The sequence below is a fragment of the Malaya genurostris genome, chromosome 3, assembly GCF_030247185.1.
Source record: "Malaya genurostris strain Urasoe2022 chromosome 3, Malgen_1.1, whole genome shotgun sequence".
In the NCBI taxonomy this organism is placed as follows: domain Eukaryota; kingdom Metazoa; phylum Arthropoda; class Insecta; order Diptera; family Culicidae; genus Malaya; species Malaya genurostris.
Window position 1 is genome coordinate 223,274,897 of NC_080572.1, and position 25,265 is coordinate 223,300,161.

Genomic DNA, 25,265 nt, shown 5'->3' on the forward strand with positions numbered 1-25,265 from the left:
ACGCATGAGTTTTTGTATCAGTTGCACAATCGTTGTGAATAAATGTTCGTAATAACGGATGAACTTAAAAGTATGTTGCACAACACAGAAAAATTGCGCTTGTTCCATAACATAACAGTTACTAGAATAGTGATGTAAACTCACTTCATAGATTGTACAATCAGTAGAAATATACAGGACAACAACTTGGGTTGTGCCCCATGAAACAGCTACTTGTCAAAACTGAGCCCTTTGTGTGCCGCAACTGTGCAACCGTGTGAAAACGAAAGTGCCAATATTGATAAATGCACCATCGCATTGTGTTAAGGTCTGAGGACAGAGGGTCGCGTGTTGAGTTTTAAATCGACCACGTGGCTCGCTCAATTCCCTTTGCGCATTGTATTTCTCTTGTACTCTCTCGTATATGAGCAAACGGTTGCCAGCATCCATTTTATTATTTTGATGAGAAGTTTTATCACATAAATCTATCGTATGGGTTGGACATTAAATGGATTCCAAAAAACAATGAAAAAATATTCAACTTTCACAAAGATTGAATGAAACAAAAAAATGTGATTATATACAATGAAACGTCTGTATGTTTGGCAGCCTTGTCGAGCCAATTTTATTTTTCTCTCTTTTTTCAGAATGCTATCAGGAAACCAAAGCGAAAAAAATTGCGGACGCATTGAAACTGACTTTGATTCACCTACCAAAAAACCTACGACTTTACGGTCCTCAGCCCTTAATGTGTGATAGGCACATTGTTCTAAGCGTCGTCCCTCAATCAGAATTATCAGTAATGTACTGATTTGTATACGCCCTTGTGGATTTCATGCAGAATAGAGATTTAATACAGATTGCAAACCATAAATACAGTGCCTACTTTTCGCAAAAATATTAAAATTTAAAAATATCGTATGTCATCCTTCCATACATATTTAAATCATTATTGTAGAAATCAGTAATTAGATACAGTAGATTTATTTAGCTGAAACAAAAAACGAAAATTTGATATTGTGTATTGCTGCTTTGGCTGGACCACTAAGTGAAATTTCTGCGGATAACAAAACAATCGTACATTTACCCAATATTCAAAGATGGCGATCGGCGTAATTTGCAAACTACCGTGGCATAGCTCCTCTTTCCGTTCCATCGAAACATTTCGAGATGTTTGTGAGTGGTGCTATATTAAATTGAATGAAAAAAAAATTTATATCTCATTCGATCAACATAGGTTTATTTGAAGAAGACCAGTTGTAACAAATCTACAAACATTTACGGTAATGTGTAATGGAAAGGGGGGCAAAGCGGGGACAGGGACAAAGCGGAATTTTTTTGATATCTCTTCTGGTTTCAGGTGTCAGCTATAGAAAAAATAGAATTTCGTTTTGAAACACCATCGAACTTTACCATGTATTTTTCTCAATTTTTTTGAAGTTATTATATGTATGACCGTAGTCTTTTGTTTCGGTGCGTCGTTATAATCGCTCGAAATTTGCAATCGCACATGAGGTATTTTAATCAAATGGGCTTTATTTCCATAATCGTTAAGAATTTCAAAGATCCTCACTGTTTGAAGGCTTTGTATTGTTCACTTACTCGGCCTATTCTTGAGAATGCGTCAGTAATTTGGATTCCTTATCTACTTGCGTGGATCATATTAAATATCAGTTCTAAAACAATTCGTTCGTCAGATTTTACGAAACTTATTGCTGTTGAGCGAACAATTCTGTGATTTAATTTTAAATTTATAGAAGGTAACACTGGTTTTGCTATGAAAATCTTTTTGACAGCAAGAAAAAAACGAAATTTGTATTTTTGCTGAATATGCGTACATTTCGGTGAAAATATCTGCGTCCACCTCAGAGAATTTGAGACCTGTGCGCTAGCACTTCAGTGTGAACCAGTGCTAGAGGTAAAAGAAAATAAACACGCGCTCTCACGATATATTTATATATGGTCTTCGATAAGTTACATCGCACAGACTCTTACGTACTAATTCTTAATCTAAACACATTTTTAGACACATTAAAATCGAAATTGTCATAAACATCATTGAATAAACGGCAACAAACATCCAGTGGGTTGTTTTGTCCATATTGGGTACGGTGAGTTGTAAATCGAAAGAGTTCCATACGACGGGTTCGTCTTAGTGGAGCATGAAATTGTAATTTCTCCAGCAGTTCTGCGCAGTCAATGGTGTTGCCCAATATGTCGAAAATTAGAAGTCGCTGCAAGGTTTTTCTTCTGCTTTCCAGTGTTGGCAGTTGGATAAGTCGACAACGATCTTCGTAGGGAGGAAGATGAACTGGATCGGTCCAAGGTAACAGACGTAAAGCGTAGCGTATAAAACACCTTTGCACTTTTTCAATTCTCTTGATATGTACGCTGTGATACGGTGACCATACTGGTGCGGCATATTCTAAGATGCTGCGGATGACTGAACAACACAGAGTTTTTAGACAGTACACATCTTCGAAGGCGTGTGTATTTCGACGAATAAAACCCAGTATCGAGAAAGCCTTAGCGGCGGTTAGTGCAACGTGCTCCGAAAATCTCAATTTGTTATCCAAATAAACGCCGAGATCCTTTATAACGGAAACTCGTTCGATGGTCAGAGATGAGATTTCATAGTCGAAAGCAATCGAAGAACGCAAACGAGAGAAAGTTACGACGTTACATTTCCGGTAGTTAACCTCCATACCATTCATGTTGCACCAGGCAATGAGTGAGTCGATGTCAGATTGAAGGACGTAACAATCCAAGTTAGATTCTATACAGCGAAATATCTTCAGATCATCTGCATACAGCAATTTAGGAGATTCTATTACTTTGCAGAGGTCGTTGATAAATAGAACAAAAAGCAGTGGACCAAGATGGCTTCCTTGAGGAACACCTGAAGATATTGCATGTCCGATACGCACGAAAGCACTGCGTCCAGTTAAGTGTGTCCAAATCCACCGTGTCAGTCAATCCGGGAATCCGAGTCTATTTCATTTCTCGACGACAAAACGGTGAGGGACTCTGTCGAAAGCTTTGGACAAGTCGAAGTAAATAGCGTCGACTTGTCGTCGACTCTCCATGTGATCGATCAAATTAGAAACGTAGCACATAAGATTTGTTGTAGTCGAACGTTTTCTTACAAACCCGTGTTGTTCTTCAGCAATTATGGGATGCACTGACTCGTACAGGATATCATGCAACATGCTTTCGAGTATTTTTGGTAGGCAGCTGAGAATTGAAATCGATCGATAATTACTTACATCGTGAATGTTACTACATTTGTGAATCGGAGTTATTGATGCAGTTTTCCATGCAGTCGGAAAGACGCAGTCGCTGAGAGATCGGTTGAAAATCAGAGAAACCGAGGAAGCAAGAGAGGCTGCCCGATTTCTGATGAAGAAAGGTGGTAATCCGTCAGGGCCTGCACCTTTTGAATCATCGATAGACAGCATTCTTCGGATAACTTCTTGTTGACTGAAAACTATACGTGGTATGTTGAGATTGTAATGATGCGTGTACACTTTATATAACAGTGGTGTATATGTGTGAAAGAGAGGAGCTCTCGTTGATATTGTCAGTGCAAAGGAAGAAATTACACTTGCTCTTCGTCACACAGAGTAGATTGACATCTCTGAAGGTAGGAATATGAAATTTGGATTACAATTGAACCAAAGAGCAGAGCATGTTCAGCTGTGATCGGGCGCCACGCAGTGCAGTTATAGTCATATCTTGAAGGCAAGTCATTTGCATATAAAATGATTTTTGCATGGCCTCAGAATAGACATCAGTTGTGACGATAACTATCTCATTCGAAATCTTCTTTCCTGGAGCACTGCTTTAAGATCGGCATAGGATAAGTAGTCGCTGGGGGCTACATCTGAAAAATATGGTGTGTGAGGAAACTGATTGGAGCACAATTTGTTTTTTTAATATCGGCTTTAACCTAATTGTGGTCGTTCACCGGTTTAGCCAATTCGTTCAATTTGGTAATTGTTTTCATTGACTGTGGGCACGGTCTTCCGCGAAAGATGATTTTCTTCTTATTCATATCAGACAGCTTTTGTTCTATTTTGCACATCAAACGCATCAATAACTCAATGTGATAATTACTATTGATTATTGTTTCTTTTTAAGGAAGCTATCGATATAAGGAACTTTGATTTTGCGATCACCACGATTTTCAAAACTTGCCTATTTTTTTCGGATGATTGCTTTATTTAGGCACGTTTAAAATTAGAATACCTACGACAAATCGTAATTTTCTTATGGAGCAGAGTTCGGGTAGCACTTTTCAAGCCATTGCTGGGCTTGCGCAGTTTTTTTTTGCTATTTAAAAACAATGTTTTACCAATACATTGGATTTGTTATTACCCATTTTTTTCATAAATGAATTAATAATGTCGCTTGTAGGTCGGTAGGTAGACATATGTCATCTGAAGGTTCGTACATTTGAAAAATGAAGTTAGTTTGACATTATAAAAGTCATCTCTAGGTAGTCACGAGACTTTTGTTTTAAAACAAAATACCGGAAACGCGACAAACTTCGTATCTACGCGTTTCATGCTAAGTTATGTCGAAACAAAACATAATGAAGCGAATCGACTTTGCGCTTACTTCGTACTTTCTTCAAGTAGCCTAATTAAGTAACTGTAATTAGTTTTAAGATGAATAATAATGCACATGTGAATGAATAAGAAATGCATCTTGAATTGAACTAACATCAGATTTGTCTTATTCAAAATTCAATCTGTTCAGATTTTGTCGCAAACAAGTCTTATCTGAAGGTATAGCATAATCTTTAAATCACCCAGTGCAGCCCGTACCACTGTATATGAGTAGCTCATCTGACAATTGAACAATTGAAATGTAAATACAAGTCTACGGGATACTAAGATAAGTTTTTTTTCCGATGGATAGTTTGTGGCCAAAAATAGCTGCCCGTTTAGTCGCATTCTGACAGACTGAACCCTGAAAAACAGGTTTTTTTCAAACATCCTCAGACTGCTCAAGTTCACCCAAGTGACAGCACATCGATCGATAATTTTTTTCTCAACAAACTGGCAGTTGACCGCGACAATCATCTGCTCATTTGACACAGAAAACCGTAAATTCAGTCCGACATTTTGAGTGATGTGCAGCCCAAAGATGTAATGGTGAATGGTAAATGTTTTACTGGTGCTGAATTAAAGTTCGAATTGATCAGTAAAACGATCATTCAGCAAACGATTAATGCTTTAGCGATTGATGAAACGATCCGGCTTCAAATGGATCAACATCAATCTGGCTAAAACTAAAGCTGATCATAAATTTGAATACAATCGCCCATTCGGTGAGTCCAACTTATGCTGGAAACGATGCATTGTTACAATTGAATCAATAATTGGTAAACCTTTGCTATTGTACGATTCAAATCCTCACCTTTAGTAGCAGCAGGTTGTTGCGATTTCATCATTCTCGCATAACCAAAACGTATCGAATTATGCAACCCAACGAATTGAACCGTGTATTAATCCTGTTCTTTGATCTTGTTTTTTTTTCTTCTCTCTCGATTATAGATTGTCCCAACTGCGTCGAAGATTCCAGTGCTCCTACGAGATGGACGATGCCGCTGTTAAAATTGGGTGAAAAGCGGTATTATCTTAGCATTTTCTTCAAGGTAAGTTTTTCGTTTTAAACCGCCAAACATGGTAATCCTTTACTCACGCTCCAATGTTTCAATAGGTGAAAGGGTTTCGTACGGTTCAATTAAAGAGTTCAAATTGATTGATTTTTTTCCTCTCTTCACCGTCCCTAGGCTAACTGGTTCAAGGCACTGCAGTACTGCAGATACCATGGAATGCAGCTTGCCAGCATTCAGTCCCAGGAGGAAAATGATCGCCTGGAGAAATATGTGAAGGATTATGGTAATGTAGTAATGAGTCCGCACGTGAACATGTTAGAAGAATGTAATGGATCGATATTTATAGCTTGACGTTGACATTTATCAATTGCTAATCATCTACTCAGCTGAAAATGCTCGTTACATAACACTATTTTAGTATTCAAATGAATAATGCATTAACGGCTCCTTGTAATTTATAGAGTTGTATAACAATCGTATCCATATCTATCTGAGCTCCTCCGTGTGTCCGTCTCATTTCAACGTGTTAGAAGGAACGACATTTTTTTCCACTGTAAATAGGTTGCTCGAACTTGGTTTTGTGATTTTTTTCCAATTTGACCCCCCTTTGTCGTATGTTCGAACCATATTAATTAATGTTAGTATAATCGTAATACTTCCAATGCAACCCGAAAGAAATGCATCTCTACATATGTTTCTTTCAAAGTTCTGATTATTGAACCTACAAAATTGTCAAAACGCGGATCATCAACTCAGAAGTCTCAGAAGAAGTGTGATAATGCCTTTCTCTTGTCGTTCACACACAATCTCATTAAAACATTTTTTGTTTATTAGGATAATTTTTAACAGGAATTTGGGCTCATTTTTTATACAAATTCATTGAGCTTGATTCGGGTTGATAACAAAAGTATGCTTCAGCGCTTACGTCACATATTCGGTAACATTCCTCAAACAAAATGTATTGCAAATAATTCATTTGAACTTCTAGTTCCGGAGACACCATTAGTCAAATCTGATGAAATTGTGTGGATAGAAAGTAGCACTATTTTTCGGTTGCGTCGTTTATACGATTCAATCTACAGAACCGGATAGTAGTTTTCAAATGAGCCTAAACTTATTAAAATCGGACAAGCCATCTCCGAGAAAAGTTAACGTAGAAAAAAGTGCGGTTTGTCGGTAACGTCACTTCTACGATCATATTTCCGAAACCGGAAGCGTCAGCATTTTGATCTTCGAACTTGATCCACAATCCAATCATAAATTTCAAATTAGCGAGCAGAGTCGAATGGTATATAACACCATGTCCTATCACCAATAATTTTCAAATTTTGCACGCACTTTCTACTTGTAAAATACTTTTCGTTTTTTTTTTGTACTTTGGGGAAGTATTACAGCTACAAAATGGCGAATTTTTATGTGAAAAATCGTAGATTTGACTTTAAACAACCACCAAAAATTAAAAAAAAATTAAAAATAAAACAAAAACATTTTAGTCTAGAAAAAAACATCTACTGCAACTATTCTACATTGATTTGTTACTTCTGATTAGTCTCCGCTGAGATACAGTGGACACCGCAAATCGTGATTTCGCGTCCTCGAAAATACTTCTTCACTGACTTATTTCTTCATATTTTCTATGCTTTTTATCATGCAAAACATTGGAATTTATTTTTTGGAACGAACGATAGATATGATACAAGATTTGAAGAAGTAGTTCGTTTCGACATAAGACCGTGTTGGATCACGGATATATCATTTGAGCAATTATGCGTGATAAAGTTCAAAACAATCCATTTGACTAATTTAGATATTGCGCATAACGCCGCTATTTTCCGGAATTTAGAAATTTCGTTTTTGCTTCTTTTTTCAAGAACTGGGTAGACGTATAAATTTCCCATAAGTCGGGCAAAGCTCCTTTTCTTAGAGAGCTATTAAATAGTATCGATAATGGAACTAACCGACTGTTTGAACATTTTTTCAGTAAAACAGATTGAATGCCAACTAGACTCTCTCTGATGGATGACTCTAGCTTAAAACATGTTTGTTCACTACAGCCGTCGTCAGTGATGGCATTTCATCAGAGTGATACACGCTGGTGTAAGATTCTTGTCTTCACAGGGGATGCAAGAAGCGAACATCACACAGAAAGGAAAGCTTCTTCTCAGTGTCGAATAGATAGAATTTGAGTGTGTGCTTGTGGTTAAAGCAGCTGGCGCGAGTGAAACACATTCTCTTTGCATGAATCGCTCTCACGCGCTGTCGCCTAAATACACCCAAGTGACCACTGCACAGTGGTTCAAAAGCGCAATTTCACGCTCTTAATTGATAACTTTTAGGAACGTAGTTTTTGAGGTACAGTATCTTCAGCAAAGTTGCTCAGAATGATAAACGCCATCTTTTGGATAATTTTATTTATATGATTAATCCCCTTAAAAGTGATATAAAAATATTATTTTAGTTCAGAGCCAACATAGGGGCTAAGTCACTTTGACAAAGTTGTGCAGAGAGATATTTCAAACAAGTTTGCTGAAGGTACTATTTCCGTTACTTGAGTGTAATTTATGATATTATGTATTTTCTGAAAAGGGTGTCCAAAAACCAGTTTTTGTAAGAAAACATATATATTTTCAATACATATGAGTTTTTTATGTTATACAAAGTTTTTCATCTTTAAAAACTACCCAACTTTCTCGAACATACTATGCTGCTATCATTTCAGTTTAATGAAATAAAGCCATTTTTCATGTTTTCTTTTATTAAAATTCTAACTTGTCTATTATCAAAAGGCGCAGGAAGGTGCAGATGAGACTACTTACATATTGACATACAATAAACCTTAGCATTACAAATGTCAAGAACAAGGATATTTGAAAAGAACATATCTCGCCTGCAGACGATCGCAGAGGAGTAATTCAACCACAATATGAAAGCTCTTTTGAAGTAGTTTAATATGTAAGTAATCTCATCTGCACCTTTTTGCACCTTTTGGCGATAGAAAATTGAAATTTTGTAAAAAAAAACATGAAAAATGGTTCTATTTCATTAAACTGAAATGATAGCAACAGCAGTATGTTTGAGAAAATTGTGTAGTTTTGAATGAAGAAAAACTTTGTATAACATGAAAAACTCATACAAATTGTGTTTTTTTACAAAAACTTTTTTAGAATACCTTTTTCAGAAAATACATTATATCATGAATTACACTCAAGTTACGTGTTAGTATCATCAGCAAATTTGTTTGAAATAACTTTCTGAACAACTTTGTCGAAGTAACTTAGCCCCTATGTTGGCTCTGAACTAAAATAATATTTTTATCTCACTTTTAGGGGGATTTACCACATAAATGAAATTAGCCAAAAGATGGCGTCTATCATTCTGAGTAACTTTGCTGAAGATACTGTACCTCAAAAACCACGTTCCTATGAGTTATCAATTAAGAGCGTGAAATTGCGCTTTTGAACCACTGTGCACTGGTGCGTGCTAGTGAGCGAACACTCCTGTGATTTAATTTTTAATTTTACAGAAGGTAACGATGGCCTTGCTATTACAATCTTTTTCGCACCAAGGAAGAATTTGCTATTGAATTTGATCCCGATCCAAGTTCCGGTGCACGGTCACTCACTTTTCTCAGAGATGGTTGAACCGATTTGCACAAATTTAAATGCAAACAAAAAGTCTTATGGTCCCATGGCTTGCTTAAGGTCTTAAAATTCTGTAAAAAAAACACCGAAAAGTCGATCCTGATTCGACTTCCTGTTCCTGTATTACAAAGCGATAAGTACAAAGTTTTCAATTTGCATCAAATTTACTGGTAACTTCATTTAGTTGGCAGTTGTTCCTACTTTGGAACTACTAGTCCTTGCCTTCCGGTTCCGAAAGTACTGATAATAATGAAGAAAAACTCCATGAACGGAACTCACTTCCATTTCTCAGGAACGGTTAAACCGATTATCATAAATCTTAATTTAAATGAAAGTTCTGATTTTCTTAAAAGATACTGTGCAATTTCATCCAGATCCGACTTTCGGTTCCGAAATTATAGGGCAATGAGTGTCGAAATTTTCAAACCGCCATACAAAATGACAAAGCAAAACCGGTACGTGCTGGTACGGAAAAAGAAAACATCACCGCCTTTGCGTACGAAGCACACAGCGTGCTTTGTTTGATTTCGTATAGCGTGCACGAGAGAACAAGAAGAGTACGAAAACTTCCAACGTTTTCGAAACACAGCCGAATTCATCGGCACCAAGTACACATTTTTTTAAATAACTAATTATTGGAATATGAGTTAAAATTAAATTATAAAAATTCAAATTGGGTGTTCAGTCACATGTGGTGACTTTTCAGCCCTATTATATACATGATTTGGTTATTACCATGGACACATCATTTGCTTCCGCAATTCTGTGATTTTTGTGTTTGGAAAATTGTAAACCTACTTGTATTATGTAATGTGGGAAAGGAACTTATATACTAACTTACTAACAAATACAGAGAGCGAATCGTTTCAATTGAAGATTGCATCGATTTTTGTCGGAATTTGCTTATAATATTATGTGACATTACATCTAATGGTTCTATATTTGTGAATCTGTGTAACTCATTTGTACTAAACCAGGGAGGACGCTTCAAAATCATTTTCAGTATTTTATTCTGATTCCTTTGAAGCGTTTTCTTCCTGGTGGAACAACAACTTGACCAAATTGGTACTGCATAAAGCATGGCTGGTCTGAAAATTTGTTTATAAATTAATAATTTGTTTTTTAGACAGAGCTTAGAATTTCTGTTCATGAGAGAATATCAACATTCAATATATTTATTACACTTTGTCTGGATTCATTGAATGTGATTCTTCAAAGTGAGTTTTTTGTCATGTTTATGTTCTTCAGTGTTATAAGATAAGTAACATTTTTCGATCTTACCAATACTCTAGTTTACATTGAATGTCGTATTTCTCACCAATCACATCAAAACCATCAGTCTTTAGAACCAGCTAATTATACCATTTGAAGTTAGTATTATATTGCACTCATCTAAATATTTTTTTCGTATTGATGATCCTACATAAAATGCTAATAACAAGAATTAAAAGATAGTTTACACCCAAACAGATACTTTTACTTATGTAAGACGTATTTTACTTTATACGTCAAATTATTTGAGGGTGATATTGAAAGTGCTAATCTATGAACAATGCCAGGAATGTTATTACATACCGTAATCATTACATAACTTAACGAAATGACTAAATTTCGGGATAAAATTACAATTGTGTCATTTTTGACGCTTGTAAACTTTAAACTCAAAATCAAACGTAAATCAATGTGATTTTTTCCAGATATTTTCACTAGCCTCTCGAATGTTTGTTTTCGAATGAATGTACCTACACATCTAATGCATCACTCCTTTACAGGTTTAGCAACCGAACACTTCTGGACGTCCGGTACCGACCTGGCGGAGGAAGGTAGCTTTTTCTGGATATCCAACGGGCGTCCACTGTCCTTCACGAACTGGAACGCCGGAGAACCGAACAACTTCCGCTACGAAAATGGCGAGGAGGAACACTGTTTGGAGCTGTGGAATCGGGACGGCAAAGGACTGAAGTGGAACGACACCCCGTGCAGCTTCGAGACGTACTTTATCTGCGAAGTTTGAGTTTCTGGAAATACAGCGACATCCATCAGCAGCCACCATATGAACGAAGTCTACACCATCCCAACGGGACGATTGCCGTTGAGATTGCAAATTCTTGCTGTATTTTCGTTTGTCTTTTTCTCCATAACTCTAAGTGTTCAAAACCTGAGCCAATTTCAAAGAAGCAAGTCTGTTCAAATCTCTAGCTAATAAGTAACTCTTTGATTTTAATGGATTTGAAATGGCACATTGTCTCGTGTTGTGTCAAATGCAGTCGTTTAACTGGATCGTGAAATTAGAATTATAGACGTAGAAATGTAATTAAAGGAGCAAAGTTATTTATCTAGAGGCAAGATTAAGCTCAAATAAATAATGTTTCTCTAACTCATTGAGTAGCTTATAAGAAATAAATTATGATAGAAAAAGCTTAGTTTAGAGTTCATCAGCGCGAGAAAACCACAGCTGAGTAAAATACAATTACAAAAAAAAGGATAGAGAGCGAGTTCAAAAATTCCAATTCCTGGAACTGCTTCTGTGTTTTTACCAAGCCAGTTAAAGATTCCCGTTTATAGGCAATTTTACCATCAAATTCAACCAAATGTATTGATTCCCATCTCATCCTTTGGGACAATGCTTTGATCCGGAATAGCTCATCTTGATTCATAATAAATTGGCTCAAAGAGCACGCTACCCTGGTTATTTGGAAATTTGTGCCTTAAACTAATTATGTTACCATACAATCCAAAGTCAGTTGATCATCTGTTTGCTACAATAATTTTAATCTAATGATCGATAAGACGGAATGAAAACACATTTTTTGGGAAAAAGTACAATCATTTAGTCTATTGTTTTCGTTTGCGATACCATTCTTGACACGAATAAAATTCTCAACCGTGGCTTTCTCGTGCTTAGAATATCTACAAAAAAAGTTATTCTTATTATTAGGAAAAGCATCGATTGTAAATATTTCTTACTTCCGTTGTGTTGCCGGCCAGAGTGTAATAAAATTGAAGAACTAAGATAAAAGTTACCACCAGGCAGTTTGCTTAACTTTCATTACTTCCACACCTCACAGAGGACTTGTCTTTTTCCCTTGCAGTTGACATCTACCCAATGGGCCTGCTTGTTACCCATAACTGTTACACAATGTTCGTTGTTATTCTTATTGTTGGGTTCACCATTTCTCCAATTGGTAAAACTTATAGGTTTACCACTAAATTGCCATTTGTAGACTCCGTTGACCCCCAGATCGTTGGCTCCAATCCAGAATTGCTTCAAATGAGTGTTTCCATTGGCATCAGTTTCCGTACCTGTAAGTTACATAACTAATAGTTAAATTGTAATGTTTTTTTTACACTTGTGTGTGATATGTCACCTGCTTTGGCAATCACTTCCTTTAGCTTGATGTTTTCTTGTTCGGATTTGATCTCCGCCAAATGCTGTCCCAGGGACCTACAATGATCTCCAGCCTGAAACCAGTTGACTTTCGAATCTAACGGGAAGTTTGAAGCGTAGAAATGCTTCTTCTTGGCAACTCCACTGGACGGTTGTTTCGTAGTTCCAGTTGTCGGTGGCGCATGTACTTGCAGTCCACAGTTATTAACGATGAAATCCTCGAAGGCGGAGATTTTCGTAAAGCCCGTGTAATCTTTGGTGCTGCATAGATTGGAATTCTCTTCCCGAGCGGCCGTGAACGACACCACTCCGATCAGATACCACACGTTATTCTGGTTGATGTACATTCCTCCGCCACTGTCACCGTTGCAGACGTTGGTTCCTAAAGAAGAAAAAGAGAAGTTAGGATTGTCCCTTCAGTGTTCTTTATATTCTAGTGTATGGGCAATGCTCGAAAATAATGGACCAATCAGCTGTCACGAGTTGTTTTAAACTCAGTAATCATTTGCTTATCTGTGCGTATAGTAAACAGTGTCCGCGACAATGACCAGCTGTAAAGTATGCGCTGAAACAACACAAACTCATGACAAAGAGCGAAATAAAATTATACGCAAACTGAATAAGCTATTTAACCGGTGGACTGGAAATTGTGATCAGATTGTCGTTTTACTATCAGTACCCTGGCAGTTCAATTTTCTCACCTTTCAAAGTTAAGGAAGTTTATGCAACGACAGAACTGAATGTGGAACAGAAGTGCTACTGAATGTGGAAAGGAAAGTATGCTTGCAGCAAACTAAATATGCCTATAAAACTTGTTACATATGATTAAAATTTTTCATTACAAAAGGTCCTAACTGTTCGAATATGCCCGTAATAACTAACGACTGAACAAAATAACTCAGAATTGTTTATTTTGTGGTAAGTATTATGATTCAAAGGATGCATCGACCAGCCTAAAAACATTATTGATTTTGCTTCAGTAAAATTAGTTCAAGGTTTATTGCATTCTTTTGAACTCAAATAGTTAAAAACAAAATACATATTGAGAGCGATGAGCTGTCATTCGAAATAATTTCACATACAGAGTTCGTCAAACTGGAGCATAAAATGGTAGTTATCTTGAAAGTTATGCAAGGGCAATAACGTTTGTTTGTTTATTTGTTTATTTTGGGAGCAGGGAAAAGCCCGATGGAGATGAAATTTGGCAATCTCTCTCTCCAGCAGTCATAAAACCTCCTCATCTTTCGCATCAACAGATTACAATGATCCAACAAATACAACAAGACTTAACACTAACAATAAAGACTAATAATTAAAACTAAACCTATAACCCTATATCTAGTTGATGACACCAAGCATTACAGGGCAGCAATAGTGTTCTTGCTTAATCGGCCAGAGAGAGAAGAGAAAAATGGATAAGTAAATTGATGATGAAGGTAGGTGGAGAAGGTGAAAAGTAAGCGTGGACGAACAACGGGGTTAGAATCGGCATGTAGATCTAATTAGTGATCGAAAAGATGGTGGAAGACGGAGAGAAAGACGGGGTTAAAATCTGCAAATAGATCTAATTAGTGATCGAAAAGAAGGTGGAAGACGGAGAAAAGAAGGAAGTGCGAGCGGGTTAGTATTTGCAAACGAATGTGATTAGTTTACAATAGAAATAAAGAAGACGAAGAAAATGAGAGGGGTAGCGAAAGGGTTAGTATCAGCGAGCGAATCTGATTAGTTTCCAATGGTGATGGGAGAAAGACTTAGTGATGCTTGAACAAAAATACAAACGGGTTCAGACAAATCCTGATCCAATGTTAATCTAACAAGTGACAATGAAACAATTGTTTGATCATAGAGATAGATGAAAGTCGAAAACATTGAAGCAGCTATTGAATGTTCTGCACATACTGGAAAATGATTCATTGTAACCATAATTTGTTCGTGCAATGGGTAAACTCAAGAAACGATGAGAGCGTAGATTACGTCGATGAATGTCCAGATTAATCAATTGCAGAAGTTCGGGACAATCGATACGTGATTGTAATAAATCAGCAACAAAAACGGCTTTGGAGACATTCCTACGAACAGATAGCAGATCCAGGTCAATCAGTTTACAACGGTCTTTGTAGCTAGGAAGATTAGTGAGATCCCTCCAAGGTAAGATGCGCAGAGCGAATCTAACAAATTTACGCTGGATAGCTTCGATGCGTGCAATGTCGATTTGATGGTGAGGTGCCCAGACAACAGCTGCATAATCTAACGTCGAACGGATAAGAGCACAATATAATGCCTTAAGACAGTGTACATTAGTAAAGCTCTTGGTAGCACGATAGATGAAACCCAAGAGCTTGAAGGCCTTTGAAATCACATAATCGATGTGACTTTTGAAGTCCAGCTTGGAATCAAGAATGATACCTAAATCTTTCATGGAAGATTCACGTTTCAGTATATTGTGCGAGATGCTATAGTCGTAGGTAACCAGTGAGGGTCTTCTTGACATTTAACTAAATAAAATAGCTTGAAGTCGTCTGCGAAGGATAGTTTGTGGCATTTCAATATGAAGTTGAGATCATTGAGGTAAAGTAAAAATAAAAATGGTCCTATGTGACTGCCTTGAGGGACTCCAGAGTTGACAGCGAAAGACACTGTAATGAAGTCTCCGATCTTCACAGCCATTTCGCGACCAATTAGACACGACTCGAGCCAATTTACCAACGATCCACTGAAACCAAGTCTATTGAGTTTTGCTACTGCTATTTTGTAGTTCATTTGTGTAGATTGCATCATCCGGTCCAACTTTGGAAGATGATTTCATCTTAACACTCCAAATACCAAGCCCGAAAAAAAGTTGGAACGGTAACTTTGAGCTGTCATAGCTCAGCTGTTTTTCAACGGATCTCAATAAATTTTACACCCTCGAATTATTACAATTGACAATCGGTTAGGAAAAATCAATGAAAATGTAATTTTTCCCGTTCCAGGTTTTTTTCAAGCGCAAAAAATGCCCTATCTGCTGTCTAATTTTGTTTCCTTTGGCATCAACGTCGCGACTGAATAATGAGAGCTCCAACTTTATCGAGTCATAACTTTGTTGATAGTCAACCGATTTTCAAAATTTGTTCACAATTGGTATGGTACTAGTTTCAGAAATAAAATGCACTAAAATATATGTAAAATAGAGTTGTCTACCTAAAGTTATAGAGAAAACTGTAAACAGAAGACCACAAAAAGATGGGATTTTTACAATGGTCGTAAAAATAAATGACAAACACTAAAAAATTTCAAATTTTAGTTATTTTTACAAAATGCTTAGAAATTAAAGCGATGACATACACTTTTTATACACTTAATTATTGTTATTAATACTCACGATTATTTATAACAAATTAAACTCAATGTTCTGAAGGAGAATCTAAAAACAAACTAACTTCTAAACGTACCTCAAAACTAGTCCAATCGATAGTCATTGTCAGTAGACGGCCAAACAAATTGATGTCGGCTTTTCTGATTCCCGGTTTTCGATTAACGACCGGATATCGTCACTTTTCTCGAACCGAATTCGATTGTACCGGTTCCCGGACTTCTGTTTCGGAAGTACCTGCAATAGTGGAACTCACTTCGTTTTCTCAGAAATGGTCTTATCGATCTGAGAACTGCTTTACTCTGAGGTTATACTAGTTGATGATGAGAAAGGCATCATTACACCACTAGGTGGATTAAAACAGGTTTTTTCTTGTGCGTTTAAAGACCAACCAACTCTAAGTATCAAAAACGGTAAACTAATATTGTTCAAAATTCTGTATTTTTAGGCAATATATTTCCGCTGAAAAGAAATTGAATGTATTTCTACCAATTTTTTTAGTTGTTTTGAGAGAATATATAATTTTATTCATCAAAACAATCTTTATGATAATGATTCTAAGAGATAGATAGATAGATGATAGAGCGAAAAATATACAAGTCATCGCTTGCATTTTGTCAATATTTGCATTTACACTGTATATTTTCAGGTTGTTTTTGATGGTGCAAAAACGTCAGCTTAGCATAAATTGTAGCTGGATTGACTAGCAATCGAATAATGTATAAAAACATATAGGTCATCGCTTTGAATTCAGAGATATTTACGACCATTTTAAAAAATCCCAACTTTTTTGTGGTCTTCTGTTTACAGTTTTCTCTATAATTTAAGGTAGACAACTCTATTTTACGTATGTTTTAGTGCATTTTATTTCTGAAACTAGTACCATTCCAATGGTGAACAAATTTCGAAGATCGGTTGACTAACAACAAAGTTATGACGCGAGAAAGTTGAAGTTCTGAAAATTCTATAAATGCAGATGGGACATATTTTGTGCGTGAGAAAAATCTTGGAACGGAAAAAATCACATTTTCAATGAGTTTTTTAACCGTTTGTCATTAATGACATACTTAAAATAATCGGCGAACTGTACAAAATTCGAGGGTGTAAAATTTATTGAGATCCGTTGAAAAACAACTGAACTATGACAGCTCAAAGTTACCGTTCCAACTTTTTTTGAGGCTTGGTATTAGGAATGTTAATACACGCTTTTTCAATCACAGCAGTTGTTATGAAAGGGTGAGAACTAGTTGGAGAGCGGCTAGGAACATTGATGATAGCTTTGGAGAACTGATTACTCAAAAGAATTTCATTGGAGAATACACTGCTGAAATGTCGTTGAAATAAGTAGCAAATATCAGATATTGCCGATGATTCAACGTCATCTGATCGGGAAGTCCTGATTCTTTCCTTTGTTCGTTCAAGTGGTTTCAAAATCTTCTAGGGTTGATTTTTAGATTATTTTGTACTCAAAGGAGGTGAGCATCGTATAACATGTTTAGTCGTTTATAGCGGTTGTTGAGGTAGATATAGTGAGATCGCAATTGAAGCGAAGGCCGTTTAGATAATTTCCTTAATGCAGACCGTTTAGCGCATTTACAACGTTTCAAGGTCAGATTTGCCCATGGAGGATGTATCGGTTCACGACGAATTTTTAAATGCTTTAAAAATTCATCGTTAACCGTATGCACCGTGTAGTGTGCGGAGAAAAACTTGTTTAATTCACCTATCGGTAATTTATCTAATCACTCATATTCTCATTTATAATAAAGGGTGATTTTTTAAGAGATATAGGATTTTATTTAAAAAAAAAACACCACAAAAAAACGAGAAAATCAATGAGATCGATATAACGATCAATATAACTTAATAGTTGAAGATGATTTTATGCAAATGTTGCCCGCGGCTCCACTTCAGATGGTCCATGCGCAATGTTCAATTTTGACACACCCTCTTCAGCATATCGGCCGGTATTTCACGAATAAATGCTTTAATATTGGCTTCCAGTGCGTCAATCGTTGTTGAATTATATTTGTAGGCCTGAGCTTTAACATGGCCTCACAAGAAATATACCAAGAAATTCTTTAATCACACGATCTAGGCGGTCAATTGTTGGGCCCAAAATGTGAGATAAAATGTTCATCGAATGCGGCTCTCAATTTGGTAATTGTTTCGCGTGCCGTGTGCGATGTTGCACCGTCTTGTTGAAACCACATATCAGGCTTGCATAATTCTTACATTTTGAGCAAAACCAAATCCTCAATCACGGTAGCGTTCGCCATTCACCGTAACGTTCCGACCATTGTCGCCTTTGAAAAAGTAAGCCGATGATGCCACCGACCCATAATCCACACCAAACAGTAACTTTCTTGTGATGCGTCGATAGTCGACAGGTCTTCACTCCAGATGCGACAATTTCGCTTGTTGACGTATCTTTTCAGCCAGAAATGGCCTTCGTCAATGAACACAATTTTTCGATAAAATAGTGGAAGTTCTTCCAACTTTGCCAGCGCCTATTCACCAAATGTTAGACGTTGTAATCACGATTCACGCGTGATCTGTCAAAACTAGTGTTGCCTACGAGATACCAACAAAAAAAATTACCCCTTACTAAAGTACTCTTCAAATTCTTCTTCTTTGATTCTTGAAAGAAAACAAAAAAAAAATGTTCGAACTTCAACTACAAAATTAAACAGTTCTCAGTTTAGTATATCCATTTTTGAGAAAATGTAGTCAGTTCCACTATTTTATGTTAGGTACTTCCGGAACCGGAATCCGATATAGTCCGAGTCGGTTCGTATGACCATCAACAAACATGACCAACAAATTAGTTTTGTTTTCTGATTAAAGAAGATACGATTTTTGCATCGTGCTTTGATCGAAAATTGGAAACTTCAATCACTTATCATCGTGTAATTCTTGAACCGGAAGATAATTTGAAATAGTGAAAACTGGTTAGACTGCATCCGAGATAACGAAGTGAGATCCATATTAGTGAATTTAACCACTAATTCCGATTTGTTCTGAATCAGATTCCGGGTAGGCGCGGAAACTATGGAACTGACTCTCAAAATTTAAATCTAAATAGACCCTGTTGCACGTTTTCTAGCTTAAATCTATGATAATTCAGACGGAAATACATCGAGTGCGCAGGCCTTCATCTATGTCAAGACAATGGAACTACACCCCGAATTATTCAACTGGTGCTGTAACCAATGGCGAATATTAGGGTCCATTCCTCAAGTCTACACACAGAAAAACAATAACTAGTTCTTCTGTGAGTATTTCTGCTGGTGGACGTTTGTAGTGTGAGTTTCGTTTCAAACCAGAGCGATTGCGTCATCCTGCTGCTGGTCGTTTGCATTGGAGAAAAAGAAAACGAAAAGTGGACAACGATGGGGTACATTGTACAAAATCAGCTCTTCTAATGACTCTGAATGTTATCTAAAGAACTATTAAGATTACTTTTTTGCAAATCGGATATAGTTTAGCGCAAATCTAGAATAATTTCATTAGCTCTGTGCGCACCAATCGAGCGCAAATAAAGTTAGCATTTGGCTGCTTCGCGTTCGAAAACATGTTCGAAAAGTGTTTAATATCGTAGAAAATTTCACAATTCGAGCCTTCTGAATGCCCGAAATGAATTCCGTACAGCTTTCTGACAGTTTCTTTCACTCAAATATTGAGATGTATGAAATATTGGTATACATCAAATTAGTTAATATCTATAAACATCTCGAATGCAGTCCTACGCCAATCTTGCGGCTATGTCTCTGGCATCACCTACTTCAAGTTTTTTTTTTTATAAAAACAAATAGTTGATCAATAAAAAAATTATTGGTGGGAAAAAATATTTTGTGGACCTCTAAAAACTTTTAAATTTTGTACATTTCAAAAGGTTGTCACGCTAGCCGTCTCTGAGAAATCAAAGTCAGCTTCATTTTAATTTATATTTATCACTATTGCCGGTACTTCCGGAACCGGGAACTGGGAACTATTACGAATACATCGAAATTATTCAGTCAAGATGCACAAATAAGGGAATTGTTGATAGCAAGTAGTTCCGAGCAACACCGGGTAGTTCAGCTAGTATTCAAATAATATTCAGGGACCACAAGGCATTTGAACTCACATACACACATACAAGCACATGTACACACACAGACAATTGGCGTAGTCGTCGAACTGATTCGCATAGTATACGACACTCATTCCTCCGGGTCTCGTTTCTAAAGTCGGTTTTCATATTGATTTGTATAACCTTTATCTATGGGAAAGGCAAAAAGCGTTATTAGTTTATTTACTGCAGCCCAAGCAGGAATATTTTCTAAACAACTGATGCATTCATAACGCAAATATAGACATCCCTACTGTACGTACCATTTCTGTGTCCAGCACAAAACATTCCATCGTACAACGTTCGATCGAACAAATCGGGATTGCTTTCCAAACACTTGGTATAACCGACCAGTGGCAAGGTGGTCCCGCGTAGGTCATCCGACAGGGCATCGAACTCGGTATATCCCCACCCAACCGACACTCCGCGGCCGGTTCCGTCGTTATAATTCACCACCGGTTGAGGAAACAAGCATATCGGCTGGACATAATCGGTAAACTTTGCCTGCGTAGCCAATTTCAATACCGCAAGGTCATATTTGCTTGTCGCCTGCTGAAAATCACTATGAATAATCACTTGTTGCACTGCGTGTTCCTGTACCGTATCGGAAAACAAATTTAGCTTGAATTTTCCTAATTGCACATAAAGCAGGGCTGGAGATAGAACCAGTGCGGTGGCGGAATCGGTCACACAATGGGCTGCCGTAACGATACTCAGTTCGTTGACCAATGTTCCACCGCAAATGTAGGACTTTTTGAAACCAGCAACCATGAAGATTGCCGAATGCCACGGGAATTCACCGGGATAAGTGGAGTAGCCATGAGTTACTAGTTGCTGTAACTTTATCTTCCGTCGTCCACAATCAGCTGCAACAGCACAATTCAAACAGAGCAATATTCCAAATATTCTTAAAAATGAACTTTTCGTCCACAAAGTAACATCCATCGTTCATCCTACCAACAAAACGACTGTGAATCACGAATTATCGAAAACAGAAACACGAGCGAACGAAATCAAACGTAAAAAGTGGAACCGGTTTAATCAAACTGAATAAGCGTTTTTAGACCGATTGATAAACCATCGAGGAAGTTTGCTGGACGGAACAGTTGGAGGCTTATCGCAGTGCCGCTGATCGTTACTTCAGTCGACAGGAATCGTTACCGGTGATATGACAGTGCAATCGCCTGAAGTTAGACCTGAGATTTGGGCATAACGCTCATCTGTAATTGTATTGAAGCTTTATTTTTTTCGTATTTCAAATTTATCATAATTCCTAAGATAATCAGTTATCAAGTCTCATGGTTGAATTAACTATAAGATTGAAAATTTTATAAAAATGAGATCAAATGTCGTTTATAAGTTATTTAACTTTAAAAAATTTCCAAATTGTTACATCTATTTTAACACGACGAAAATGACACTTAGACGTTAGTATGTAAAGTAAACGAGTAAATAATAATAAATCAGATTGGTGGAAGCTTGTTGGCGATATAGGGCGTATGGGAAATAGTGAAAATTGACTCACACCGACCGTTTAAAGTTTACATGCACAACATTTGGTTCGACAGCCACCACTAACTGGATGACAGCTTAACTGGATGAGCAATTTCACAAATTGGTGAGAATATACTAGATCGATTTCTGCTTCTGGGGTATAACAGCAAGGTTTCATTTCCGTAATTTGGTTTATCTACATTTATTTAATCTTTCGGTCGTATTAGCATTAACATTAGCATTAGAGACCGCCCGTGTGTTGCTACTCCGTTATTGATCAGAACCAATTAAGCTTGAAAAATGTTGATCAATACCGTCGTCGGTCACGTCCGAATCCAAAACTACTTGGGAACGATGGATTGCTAGTTCAATGCATGGTGCCAATGTTGGCGATTGCCGAAAATTTAATAGAAGCTGCTCGATATATATCAATATCGTATTCAAAATTTTCAATCCGGTAGAAGATGCTACAAGCACTCGAGTCTCACAATGCATGAACCGCGAGAAAATTTTTCTACATTTCGTCGCTCCACTTCATACTCTGAGTATGCAAAAAAAAGTTGCACGGCCCTTAGAAAAAATTACAGTCATAAGCGGCCGTTTGTTGCTTCAGAGAGAAACGCCACAGCAGCGAGCTAACCTTTGATTCTCAGAATCAGAAATTCGCTCTCGCACTAGTGTCTATTCTATGTTCAATGAACCATGCCGGTTTTTTGTTGCTGCAATGATATCCGTCTCTCTATGATGGCGCTGATTGAATCGTGTGAAGAGTTGCTAGTGAGCGTTCTTTGATACGATAAAAGCCTTCCTTGCATGGTGCTACTAGAAACCGAATCCTCTGCATTTTTACATACATGACAGGAAGGGAATGTTTGTTAAAAAAATCGAATAATGTGTTTATTGTTCTGGGTAGCCGGCTTCCAAGAATACGTTGCAATTTTATTGCGTTTTGCTTTCTACTAAAATACTTTCAAAACCTCTTAAAACTCTGGACTGCCTGCTGGGAGGTTCGATATCAATTCATAAATTTAATTCATTGTGCTCTGTTTTTTTTTAAATATACTGCCGTAATACTGGCAAGACATCACTGGATCATCATTAATCGAACAACAACACCTGACGCGATACGAAGTAATATCGATATCTACTATTTACTTACACCCTATTTAAGTACGATTGCAAAACATATCTGCACGGTTACAAACTTCACGCGTTCTAAACTTAACGTTTAACCCGAAGAAAAATAGATCCATTAATCAAACGATCCCCGAATCATCGACGGAGTTTAGTCTAGCGCGATTTTTAGTGAAATGAAATATAATAAGATTGTAAATAAGAAAAATGTGAAATATTTCTAAGGAACGACCTCACCCAGTATCCTGCTTCTCCTTTTCGCATTGCTTCAAACAACGCGAGATGACACACCACTATTGAGAAAATGAAATAAAATAAACACTCTCAGATGGATTTGCTGCAGACCAATTTTAGATTTTCTTGTAAATTTTCACACGTTCCATTAAAATCTGCAAACACCGACACTGAAATGTAGATGACGCTTCGTTCGCTTGACGTCGTTTAATCTTGAGCGGTAAATTCACACTTTCTGTTGCTGGAATAATTCTTTTATTTTTGCGAATCAGCAGTGTTCAATAAATAACACTTTTCACTAAACAACACACACTTGCCACAGCTGCACCGACGACGCTGCACTATCACTCAAAATAACTGTTTCTATAAGTTGCCTAATACACATTGAAATTAGACTTTTTTTAGGTCAACACCCAGGCACTTCCAGTGATGCCAACTCTTCTCTAAACTTTCAGTCGTAAGGTATTGATAAAAAGTGAAACTGAATGGTTGAGTAGTACATTTCGTTAATTACAATTTAAATAACCAATTATTCAAACTGAATTTTTTGAGGCTCGAATTTAAACGTGTATTGATTTTTTTTTCAAACAAACATAGTATAACGTAGACGTATTTCAAAAATAAATACAGAAAAACGTTGACGTTTTCAATCTGGGCAAAGTACTTCTTGCTCCCCCAAAAGATTTATTGGAGTGACCATGCCCTCTTAATATTTTTGCAACTGGAATAAATATTTGAAAATTCGCTAGAAATATGTTATGATATAACACTTTTTTTGTTATCCCCGTAGCTCGTCTCGAAAATCGTGAGCCTTTAAACTTATAATATTAAATAAAAAAAATACAATTTTTAAACTAATTTACTACAATGTGGACTTACTTTAACGCTATCCAATACTGGTTATTACTGGAATAGTAAGGAAAATGTTTGTGATCGTGTCAAAACATTCCGAAAAAAAACTAAACTTGCTTACTTTGTTCCATTTTATTTGCTCTCTTTATATAAATGTTTTATATATTGCAAAGTTTAATGATCTGTAAAAATAAGAATTTGTTGTCACAGCCCCCCCCCCCTTTCCAATATTTCATAGAACTTGCCGCCCCTGCGTACAAAGTTACAAAGTTCAGAAGTCATCGAATCGGCAAAGTTACAAAGTTCAGAAGTCGGTGTATGGAGCATTATAATGTGTAAATTATGTGCACGAAAACTCTGGATCATGAGACGAACATGAAAGCAGACCTTCGACAGCTTCCGGGATTCCGGTTTTATACAGCACATCATAAGTTTGATGTCCCAGAAGACGTTAAAAAGCCAAAGTTTTCCAAAAAATACATGATTTGGCAAACAATTTGCACATGTGGAAAGCGGAGCACTTTATTTGTGGAATTTGGAATACCTCCAAAAGTGTCTACTGTCACTGCTAAGGTCACACAATGGTCCTACGCTTTTCTAGCCAGATTTAGTCTCGTACGATTACTCCATAGATGTTTTGGAGTAGTACAAGGCTTATGTTCGTGCGAAAGGGTTTGACCCAAACATTGTACAAGACCCTAAGAGTAGAAGTAATAGAAAGCTTCGTGAATTTGGATATAGTTTTGAAAAAAAAATTAATAAAGCGAACATGGAAAATGTTAAATAATATCTTTGATTTGATTCCCTGGCAGTTTATAGATGATCAGTTGAATGGGTGAATTTTGCCAAATATTTTCTTGTGATGAAACTTGAGTCCGTACACCGTTTAGAGCAATAGCACTGTTTTTGCTTTACCTGACACGTTACACATACGAGTATCAGCGGTCAGATTCATCAGATCTCAAAATACTTTTTAATACAAGAACGGCTGATAAAACCGAGATAAAACATCCATGACAAAAATCAAATGAGCCCAAACAGAAGAAATGGCGAATTTGCATGACAGGTCCAACAACGCTATTTTGACAGCTACCGGAGTCCAGTCCAGTTTATGCCGGCTATTATAGCACTCATCACAAGCAGGGTAGGTAAATGACAAATTAAATTAAGAATGACCCCTGGTAGGACTTAATTTCCCTTCAGAAGAATTTCTCTATTGAGTTTCTATGCTTAAGTAAAATTAGACTCTAGCCATGCGTTCTAAGTCTATTGCAAAGCCTACTGAACTAGAAAGTTAAATTTTCCTCTTCGGTATGCAGTATCCGGACTTTGTTTTTAATAATGACTTTTATAAATTATGACTGTAGTTCAACAGGGTCTTCCTATTACCGATATCGAAGGATTTCCTCAAGCACAGAGCCAATAGAAAATAATTTTTGCACTTCTACATA

At 36.8% G+C, this 25,265-nt stretch overlaps 2 protein-coding genes across 2 annotated transcripts in view; one reads left to right on the plus strand and one right to left on the minus strand.

Moving 5' to 3' along the window:
* LOC131434549 (uncharacterized) overlaps nt 1–12,269 on the plus strand; it is a 157,993-nt gene extending 145,724 nt beyond the window's left edge. The window contains exons 5-7 of the mRNA XM_058601370.1: nt 5,541–5,641; nt 5,780–5,888; nt 11,019–12,269. Of these exons, the coding sequence (XP_058457353.1) occupies nt 5,541–5,641; nt 5,780–5,888; nt 11,019–11,260 (452 nt within the window). The 3' untranslated portion in view covers nt 11,261–12,269. The remainder of the gene's footprint in view (nt 1–5,540; nt 5,642–5,779; nt 5,889–11,018) is intronic.
* Nucleotides 12,021–21,144, minus strand: LOC131434550 (proclotting enzyme-like). Its single transcript, XM_058601371.1, has 4 exons — nt 20,364–21,144; nt 12,615–13,016; nt 12,214–12,549; nt 12,021–12,156 (listed from the first exon to the last, which is right to left on the minus strand). The coding sequence occupies exons 1-3, from the start codon at nt 21,043–21,045 to the stop codon at nt 12,296–12,298; spliced, it is 1,338 nt and encodes a 445-aa protein (XP_058457354.1). The 5' UTR covers nt 21,046–21,144; the 3' UTR covers nt 12,021–12,156; nt 12,214–12,295.
* Between the last annotated feature and the right edge of the window lie 4,121 nt (nt 21,145–25,265).